General features: G+C 45.6%; 1 protein-coding gene across 1 annotated transcript in view; it reads right to left on the bottom strand.

Moving 5' to 3' along the window:
* Window positions 1–3,019: 3,019 nt before the first annotated feature.
* Window positions 3,020–10,735, bottom strand: part of NCS1 (neuronal calcium sensor 1) — a 71,764-nt gene continuing 64,048 nt past the window's right edge. The window contains exons 6-8 of the mRNA XM_075324358.1: window positions 9,960–10,037; window positions 9,667–9,787; window positions 3,020–4,358 (exon numbers count right to left, since the gene is read on the bottom strand). Coding sequence (XP_075180473.1) covers window positions 9,689–9,787; window positions 9,960–10,037 — 177 coding nt within the window. The 3' untranslated portion in view covers window positions 3,020–4,358; window positions 9,667–9,688. The remainder of the gene's footprint in view (window positions 4,359–9,666; window positions 9,788–9,959; window positions 10,038–10,735) is intronic.

Below are 10,735 nucleotides of genomic sequence, written 5' to 3' on the forward strand. Positions count from 1 at the left end.
AATGCCACACGTTGGCCCTCTGTGGTGCCACCGGGCAGCCTGGTTACCCTCATTATGGCTGTGTTAGCAGCTGAGATGTCAGTGCGGTGCTGCGGGAGGGCTCAGGCCACGTGATGCCGATCCATCACATCCATTAATAAAGCTATGATAATGGCGGGCGCTCCCTGCATACTGCCAGGCCCCGGCCGCAGCCGTCAGCCGCGCTGTTCTGAATTACACCAGACAGGTTAATGGGGATCCTGCATTGGTGGCCATGCCGGCCGCCCACGCGCTGCACACTCTGCTGTCGGGTCACATCGCGTCTCCTGCACCCGAGGAGTTGCCGTCAGTGTCTGGGCTGGCGGAGAATTATCATATTAACCCCTTCAGTAAATCTTTTTTTATTTTAAAGGGGCTCAGGGTTTATTATTGAGTTCAATGCAGTGAGCACCCCCTAGTGGTGACTGCAGAAAAACAGATTCCAACCAGTGGAAAACTACAAGTCCCAGCATGGACTGCATGCAGGAACCCGATTAATAGCAAATCTCCACAAGCTTTTGCTTCATAACCTCATATCCACAATGCTGCCACCGCCTGCGCGCAGTGTGAACGGGCCCTAATGCAGCGCCGACGCCGTATTAGAGGCTACAGAAAAAGACGTATTGTCATTACCAAGAGCTCCAACCCATCCAGTGTTCAGTATGGAGGTTGTACAGGAGGAGAAAAACATGTCCGCTTCTAAGAACAGCGCCACCACTGTCCACAGGTCGTGTCTGAGATTGCAGCTAAACCACTATTATTCCGGTGAACACCAGCTGCAATCCCAGGCATGACCTGCAGACGGGTGGGGCGCTGTTTCTAGAACCTTATCCAACCCTCGCCCTTTTTTTTTTGTTGTCAGAAAGAAGAGACTGCGATCAGACGACGTCACGCCGAAATAATTTTTGGAAAAAGAATGATGAATCAAGAAATGTGCAGAATATGAGTATACAGCCATTACTGCCCCCTCCTCGATCACCCGCTGCTGCCCCCCACTGGTGACGTGGTCGGGGGTCAGGACGACGAGATGAACCAAGAATTTATATACAAAGCTGCACAGATAAGATATCAGCCCAACACTGGAGCCTGCGGGGGCTGCGGATATGTCCGGACCCCAGGATGGAGGCAGCACTGCACTCCTGGCATTGTGATATCACACGGCGGGGGTCCTGAAGATGGCGCTATACGGTCCTAGACCTCCGCAGTGATAGCGCCCTGTAATAGGCCGGCGCTCTATGTCCGAGTATCAACCATGGGAATTACATTCATAGCGGTCAGGGGTTAAATGGAGGTACATGCCCATTATTTATATATATATATATATATATATATATATATATATCTATATATATATATATATATATATATCTATCTCAGTGCCTTGCGAAAGTATTCGGCCCCTTGAATTTTTCAACCTTTTCCCACATTTCAGGCTTCAAAAATAAAGATAAAAATATTAATGTTCTGGTGAAGAATCAACAAGTGGACACAATTGTGAAGGTGAAGGAAATTTATTGCTTATTTTAAACTTTTATGAAAAACAAATAACTGACAATTGTGGCGTGCAATATTATTCATCCCCTGTAAGTTTATACTTTGTAGCGCCCCCTTTTGCTGCGATTACAGCTGCAGTCTCTTGGGGTATGTGTCTATCAGTTTTGCACATGGAGAGGTGAAATTCTCGCCCATTCTTCCTTTGTAAACAGCTGGAGCTGAGTGAGGTTGGATGGAGGCGTTTGTGAACAGCAGTTTTCAGCTCTTTCCACAGATTCTCGATTGGGTTCAGGTCTGGACTGTGACTTGGCCATTCTAACACCTGGAGACGGTTATTTGTGAACCATTCCATTGTAGATTTTGCTTTATGTTTGGGATCATTGTCTTGTTGGAAGACAAATCTCCGTCCCAGTCTCGGGTCTTTTGCAGACTCCAACAGGTTTTCTTCAAGAATGGTCCTGTATTTGGCTCCATCCATCTTCCCATCAATTTTAACCATCTTCCCTGTCCCTACTGAAGAAAAGCAGGCCCAAACCATGATGCTGCCACCACCATGTTTGACAGTGGGGATGGTGTGTTCAGGGCGATGAGCTGTGTTGCTTATACGCTAAACATATCGTTTGGCATTGTGCCCAAATAGTTTGATTTTGGTTTCATCTGAGCAGAGCCCCTTCTTCCACATGTTTGGTGTCTCCAGGTGGCTTGTGGCAAACTTTACCCAACACTTTTTATGGATATCTTTGAGAAATGGCTTTCTTCTTGCCACTCCTCCATAAAGGCCAGATTTGTGCAGTGTACGACTGATTGTTGTCCTATGGACAGACTCTTCCACCTCAGCTGTAGATCTCTGCAGATCATCCAGAGGGATCATGGGCCTCTTGGCTGCATCTCTGATCAGTCTTCTCCTTGTGTGAGATGATAGTTTGGATGGACGGCCGGGTCTTAGTAGATTTGGAGTGGTATGATTCTCCTTCCATTTCAATATGATCGCTTGCACAGTGCTCCTTGGGATGTTTAAAGTTGTGGAAATCTTTTTGTAACCAAATCTGGCTTTAAACTTCTCCACAACAGTATCACGGACCTGCCTGTTGTGTTCCTTGGTCTTCATGATGCTCTCTGCGCTTTATACTGAACCCTGAGACTATCACAGAGCAGGGGCATTATACGGAGACTTCATTACACACAGGGGCTTACATTTATCATCATCAGTCATTTAGGACAACATTGGATCATTCAGAGATCCTCAATCAACTTCTGGAGTGAGTTTGCTGCACTGAAAGTAAAGGGGATGAATAATATTGCACGCCACAATTTTCAGTTATTTTTTTACAAAAGTTTAAAATACGCAATAAATTTCCTTCATCTTCACAATTGTGTCCACTTGTTGCTGATTCTTCACCAGAACATTAACATTTTATCTTTATGTTTGAAGCCTGAAATGTGGGAAAAGGCTGAAAAATTCAAGGGGGCTGAATTCTGTCGCAAGGCACTAATATATTTTTATTTATATATATATATATATATATATATATATATATTATATTATATATATATGTATATGTATGTCTCCCAGGACCCCGGGGGCTTCCCAGTCAGAAAAATGGGGTCTTATTTTGGCAACGGTCGAGTGACTGAGCTCTGCCCCCTCCAGGATTGGCACGTTCGTTCATAACCCAGTATGGACTACTACCACCATCATCCAGGGCGGATAATGCATTGATCTGGCACTTTGTTTACTGCTCAGAATACAATCGCTTATATTGCAATTCCCCAATATTGATCCATGCAATCGCTTCAGATTCCTGCGGATTTATTCACGTCTTATATTTCGTAGGTTTGTTTTCTGCCACCATACACGCCACCCTCCTACACTCCTCCCCACAACTGGTAATCCAGATACAGCAGTTCTCAGTAGCGCCCCTTGTGGATGCAGGCAGGTACTGCATATACACTTTTTCTTTTTTACCATTACATCTACAAAATATAAACCTATCGCTGCTTCTTTCTTTAATTCCCAAACCCTCCTTGCAGAATATTTGCAACTTTTTGTTCCATCAGGACAAGAAAAGCATAAAAAATAAATAAAAATTACATTTACTTCCATTCGCACCTGATACAGAGTCGGTATCTTTTTTTTTTTTTCTTAACTCCCTTTTTTTTTTTGCATAAAGTAAAATTGCGTTACTGTACCGTGAAAAAAAAGACAAAAGTGAGTCGCAGCCAATATGACCCCCCCATCCCCCGCCCACTCCCCGCCCTCAGACCCGGAAGCTTGTGACACAACAATTACATAAAAAATAAATAAAAAGATTATGCTTTACATATATGTATAAAAAAATCACATATTTCACAAAAAAACCGCACAATTCAGCATGGTGGTCACCGCCCCGTGGCGGCCGCGCATTGCTCATCCCTTTTTTTTTTTTCTCCCCAAGAAGTGTTTGTTTGGTGAAATACTGCAGGCGTGGGGCAGCCCCTGTAGTCTCTGCTGTCGTCTCTGACTATCCTCCTGGGGGGAGGATTTGTGAGGTCCGGGGTGGGATCCTCGGGCCTGGAGATTGGGGCCAGCTCTTCCTTGTGGATAAGCAATCCTCTCCGAGTGCAAGATAACACAAGAAGCAGCAAGAAGGAGACGGGACGCTGTAAAAACTGAAGCATGGCGGGTGCCCGGGCGCACAGGCAGATGCTGCGGCGCCTCCTGCCGGCCGCCAGCGCTGGGCGAAGGTGATGGGGCATGTCAACATGGGCGTCCTCGTCCTGGCGCTGTATGGGAGTGATTGGTAAGAGGGAGAGAAGCTGCTGACATTGGTCTGGTGGCGCAGGAAAGAGACGATCACCCGGGGCATCTGCAAAAAAAAACAACAAGAAAAAGATTAAAAATCAGCATAAATTGTGTCCACTGAACTGAGAGCATCACAGAGTGTCACCGGCAGGTTGTACAGAGACACAGAGAGACTGGAAGAGCCACAGAAAGGAAGAGAAGTGGCCAAATATGTGACTGATATCAGCCCCTCCTATAACGCTCCAGTGCTAATATAACTTCCAGACATTACATGTGACTGATATCAGCCCCTCTTATGACGCTCCTGATATCAGCTTTTCTTATAACGCTCCTGATATCAGCTCCTCTTATAATGCTCCTGATATCAGCCCCTCTTATAACGCTCCTGATATCAGCTCCTCTTATAAAGCTCCTGATATCAGCTCCTCTTATAACGCTCCTGATATCAGCTCCTCTTATAATGCTCCTGATATCAGCTCCTCTTATAATGCTCCTGATATCAGCTCCTCTTATAATGCTCCTGATATCAGCTCCTCTTATAATGCTCCTGATATCAGCTCCTCTTATAATGCTCCTGTCAGCAGCTCCTCTTATAACGCTCCTGATATCAGCTTTTCTTATAATGCTCCTGATATCAGCTCCTCTTATAACGCTCCTGATATCAGCTCCTCTTATAACGCTCCTGATATCAGCTCCTCTTATAATGCTCCTGATATCAGCTCCTCTTATAATGCTCCTGATATCAGCTCCTCTTATAATGCTCCTGATATCAGCTCCTCTTATAATGCTCCTGATATCAGCTCCTCTTATAATGCTCCTGTCAGCAGCTCCTCTTATAACGCTCCTGATATCAGCTTTTCTTATAATGCTCCTGATATCAGCTCCTCTTATAACGCTCCTGATATCAGCTCCTCTTATAACGCTCCTGATATCAGCTCCTCTTATAACGCTCCTGATATCAGCTCCTCTTATAACGCTCCTGATATCAGCTCTTCTTATAATGCTCCTGATAACAGCCCCTCTTATAAAGGCCCCGTCACACTAAGCAACATCGCTAGCAACATCGCTGCTAACGAACAACTTTTGTGACGTTGCTAGCGATGTTGCTGTGTGTGACATCCAGCAACAACCTGGCCCCTGCTGTGAGGTCGTTGGTTGTTGCTGAATGTCCTGGGCCATTTTTTAGTTGTTGCTGTCCCGCTGTGAAGCACAGATCGCTGTGTGTGACAGCGAGACAGCAACAACTAAATGTGCAGGCAGCAGGAGCCGGCTTCTGTGGAGGCTGGTAACCAATGTAAACATCGGGTAACCAAGAAGCCCTGTCCTTGGTTACCCGATATTTACCTTCTATACCAGCCTCCTCCACTCTCACTGTCAGTGCCGGCTCCTGCTCTGTGCACATGTAGCTGCAGCACACATCGGGTTAATTAACCCGATGTGTGCTGTAACTAGGAGAGCAAGGAGCCAGCGCTAAGCATTGTGCGCTGCTCCCTGCTCTGTGCACATTTAGCTGCAGCACACATCGGGTTAATGTGTGCTGTAACTAGGAGAGCAAGGAGCCAGCGCTCAGTGTGCGCTGCTCCCTGCTCTCTGCACGTGTAGCTCCGTGCGGTGGTAACCAAGGTAAATATCGGGTTGGTTACCCGATATTTACCTTAGTTACCAAGCGCAGCATCTTCCACGCTGCGCTGGGGGCTGGTCACTGGTTGCTGGTGAGCTCACCAGCAACTTGTGTAGCGACGCTCCAGCGATCCCTGCCAGGTCAGGTTGCTGGTGGGATCGCTGGAGCGTCGCAGTGTGACATCTCACCAGCAACCTCCTAGCAACTTACCAGCAATCCCTATCGTTGTTGGGATCGCTGGTAAGTTGCTTAGTGTGACTGGACCTTAATGCTCCTGATATCAGCCCCTCTTATAATGCTCCTGATATCAGCCCCTCTTATAACGCTCCTGATATCAGCCCCTCTTATAATGCTCCTGATATCAGCCCCTCTTATAATGCTCCTGATATTAGCTCCTCTTATAATGCTCTTGATATCAGCTCCTCTTATAACGCTCCTGATATCAGCTCCTCTTATAATGCTCCTGATATCAGCCCCTCTTATAATGCTCCTGATATCAGCCCCTCTTATAATGCTCCTGATATCAGCCTCTTGTAATGCTCCTGATATCAGCTCTTCTTATAACGCTCCTGATATCAGCTCCTCTTATAATGCTCCTGATATCAGCCTCTTGTAATGCTCCTGATATCAGCTCTTCTTATAACGCTCCTGATATCAGCTCCTCTTATAATGCTCCTGATATCAGCTCCTCTTATAACGCTCCTGATATCAGCTCCTCTTATAACGCTCCTGATATCAGCCCCTCTTATAACGCTCCTGATATCAGCTCTTCTTATAACGCTCCTGATATCAGCTCCTCTTATAATGCTCCTGATATCAGCTCCTCTTAGAATGCTCCTGATATCAGCTCCTCTTAAGCTGGCTTTACACACTGCAACATCGCAAACGACATCGCTGTAACGTCACTGGTTTTGTGACGTTACAGCGACCTCCCCAGCGACATTGCAGTGTGTGAAACCTATCAGCGACCTGGCCCCTGCTGTGAAGTTGCTGATCGCTACAAATCGTTCAGGACCATTCCTAGGTCCTTTGTTTCCCGCTGTGCAGCATGCATCGCTAGCAAGTTTCAGTGTGTAAAGGGGACTTTACAGCGACTCCGCGGCTCTGTCTGTGTAGCGTCCTGATTAGCGGTCACCTGTGAAGGATTCACCGGTGACCGCTAATCCCCCGAGTGACTGAAGTTTCCCCCCCTCTCTCATACTCACCGATCCCCGATCACCGGCGCTGCACGGCGTTCACTCTGCTCCAGCGGCTTTTCCTTTTTTGAAAAAGCCGGCCGCTCATTAAACAATCTCGTATTCCCTGCTTTTCCCCGCCCACCGGCAAATGTGATTGGTTGCAGTGAGACACGCCCACACGCTGAGTGACAGCTGTGTCACTGCACCCAATCACAGCAGCCGGTGGGCGTGTCTATACTGTGCAGTAAAATAAATAAATAAATAATTTAAAAATCCGTCGTGAGGTCCCCCCCAATTTTAATACCAGCCAGATAAAGCCATACGGCTGAAGGCTGGTATTCTCAGGATGGGGAGCTCCACGTTATGGGGAGCCCCCCAGCCTAACCATATCAGCCAGCAGCCGCCCAGAATTGCCGCATACATTAGATGCGACAGTTCTGGGACTGTACCCGGCTCTTCCCGATTTGCCCTGGTGCGTTGGCAAATCGGGGTAATAAGGAGTTATTGGCAGCCCATAGCTGCCAATAAGTCCTAGATTAATCATGTCAGGCGTCTATGAGACACCTTCCATGATTAATCTGTAAATTACAGTTAAAAAACACACACACCCGAAAAATCCTTTATTAGAAATAAAAAACACTAACAAATTCCCTCATTACCAATTTATTACCCACAACAAAGCCCTCCTTGTCCGGCGTAATCCACGGTCCTCCAGTGTCGCATCCAGCTCTGCTGCATGCAGGTGACAGGAGCTGCAGAATACACAGCCGCTCCTGTCACCTGCACGCAGCTAATGAAGAGAGCCGTGTGATCGGCTGAGCTGTCACTGAGGTTACCTGGATCCAGCGGTGGATGCAGCGGTGGCCACGGGTAACCTCAGTGACAGCTCAGCTGATCGCGCTACTCACCGCCGCTCCGGTCAGCTCCACGCAGCAAATGAGGTGAGTAGCGCAATCAGCTAAGCTGTCACTGAGGTTACCCGCGGCCACCGCTGGATCCACCGCTGGATCCAGGTAACCTCAGTGACAGCTCAGCCGATCACACGGCTCTCTTCATTAGCTGCGTGCAGGTGACAGGAGCGGCTGTGTCTTCTGCTGCTCCTGTCACCTGCATGCAGCAGAGCTGGATGCGACGCTGGAGGACCGTGGATTACGCCGGACAAGGAGGGCTTTGTTGTGGGTAATAAATTGGTAATGAGGGAATGTGTTTGTGTTTTTAATTTCTAATAAAGGATTTTTTCGGGTGTGTGTGTTTATTTACTGTCACTTACAGATTAATCATGGAAGGAATCTCGGGGAGACGCCTGACATGATTAATCTAGGACTTATTGGCAGCTATTGGCTGCCATTAACTCCTTATTACCCCAATTTGCCAACGCACCAGGGCAAATCGGGAAGAGCCGGGTACAGTCCCAGAACTGTCGCATCTAATGTATGCGGCAATTCTGGGCGGCTGTTGGCTGATATTGTTAGGCTGGGGGGCTCCCCATAACGTGGGGCTCCCCATCCTGAGAATACCAGCCTGCAGCCGTATGGCTTTATCTGGCTGGTATTAAAATAGGGGGGGACCGCACGCCGGATTTTTTAATTATTTATTTATTTACATTAAATGAAGTCGGGTGAAGTTCACCTGCTTTTTTGACACGTCCCCAACGACCAGCTAGTCGCTCTGCAGGTCCGGATCGCTGTTAGGTCGTTGGCCAGGTCTGCCTGTTTGACAGCTCACCAGAGACTTTGTAGCGATCCCGGCTAGGTTGAGATCGCAGGTTGGATCGCTAGAAAGTCTCAGTGTGTAAACCCAGCTTTATAATGCTCCTGATATCAGCTCCTCTTATAACGCTCCTGATATCAGCCCCTCTTATAATGCTCCTGATATCAGCTCCTCTTATAACGCTCCTGATATCAGCCCCTCTTATAATGCTCCTGATATCAGCCCCTCTTAGAATGCTCCTGATATCAGCCCCTCTTATACCGCTCCTGATATCAGCTCCTGTTATAACGCTCCTGATATCAGCCCCTCTTATACCGCTCCTGATATCAGCTCCTCTTATACCGCTCCAGTGCTGATATATCTTGTTATTGTTCTCCGTGTTATGGCTCTTCTGCTCCCTCTTGTGGTGACACATAGTTACTGCAGCGCACTCAGTTGTACTCAGTTTCCTCCTTTATTGCGCTCAGTGTTCCTCCCTGTGCAGACACTTGTAATAGATAAGTCGGGGTCTGCACCGATACTGGAAGAGATCTGACAACTCTCGGGGGTCTGCGTACGGCAATCTGCATTATAAGAGCAGGACCCCACTCTCTGCTATGACATGGACCATGGGAATTTCTGGTGCAGAATCCACGCCATAGGGGCAGATTGGGAAGTGGAGAAGTAATGGGAGGAGTTGCTGGGACTTGTAAACCCACTGGAAGTAAAGCAACTGTGCACGTCGGACCAGATACCGTCGCTGCCTATTAATGATCCTCTTACCGTCTCCTGTAATCCGGCATCTGCAGCACCACGGACTGATAATCTGGACTGACCCCGTCCAGAAGCCGAACCCCAGATACCAGTAATGAGAAGTGACTTACACGCAGCGGCGGCCGGTGGCCCCTATACCAGCCCGTCATATAGCGATAGCGCCTGCACGATTGAGGGGTCCGCCTTTGATCCTTCCTGAAACTCCTGCAGGGTGAGTTTACCGTCTGAGTTCTGGAAAGAAAGTGCAAGAAGGGTTAATATCGCTCCCGATGGTACATATTCACACCCAGCAGAATTCTCCAACAGCCTCACTCATCTGAAGGGGGATTTTTTTTTTTTTTGGGGGGAGGGTGGGGGGGATTCTGCAAGATCTATTCAGGGACACAACTTCTGCTTCCCTCACCTTGTCCATCATCGCAAAGATCCGGTCCACCCTCTTCTCTGGTGTGTTCTCCTCCTCAGGAAGCTCCACTGTGTTCCCCTGCGAGGAAAAGACATATTAATATAAGCCCCCTCTAAGTAGCTAATGCCCCCCATAATAAACAGCTTTACCAACCCTGCAGTCCCCTCATATATATATATACATATATATATGTGTATATATATGTATGTGTAAAAAATTATATACAATATATACTGTGTGTGTGTGTATGTATATATATATATATATATATATATATATATATATATATATATATATATATATATATATATATATATATATATATATAAATATGTGTGTGTGTATATATACTATATATAATATGGGTATGTATGTGTGAGTGTGTGTGTGTGTACATATATAATATATTTATATAGATAATATATATCATATATATATATATATAATATATATAGTATATATATATATATATATATATAATATATATAGTATATATATATATATATATATATAATATAGTGTATATATATGTATATATATATATATATATATATATATATATATATATATACATATATATACACTATATTATATATATATATATATATATATATATATATATATATATATATTATATATATATATGTACACACACACACACACATACATACCCATATTATATATAGTATATATACACACACACATATTTTATATATATTATATATATATATATATATATATATATATATATATATATATATATATATATATATATA

The sequence above is a fragment of the Anomaloglossus baeobatrachus genome, chromosome 9, assembly GCF_048569485.1.
Source record: "Anomaloglossus baeobatrachus isolate aAnoBae1 chromosome 9, aAnoBae1.hap1, whole genome shotgun sequence".
Taxonomy (NCBI): Eukaryota; Metazoa; Chordata; class Amphibia; order Anura; family Aromobatidae; genus Anomaloglossus; species Anomaloglossus baeobatrachus.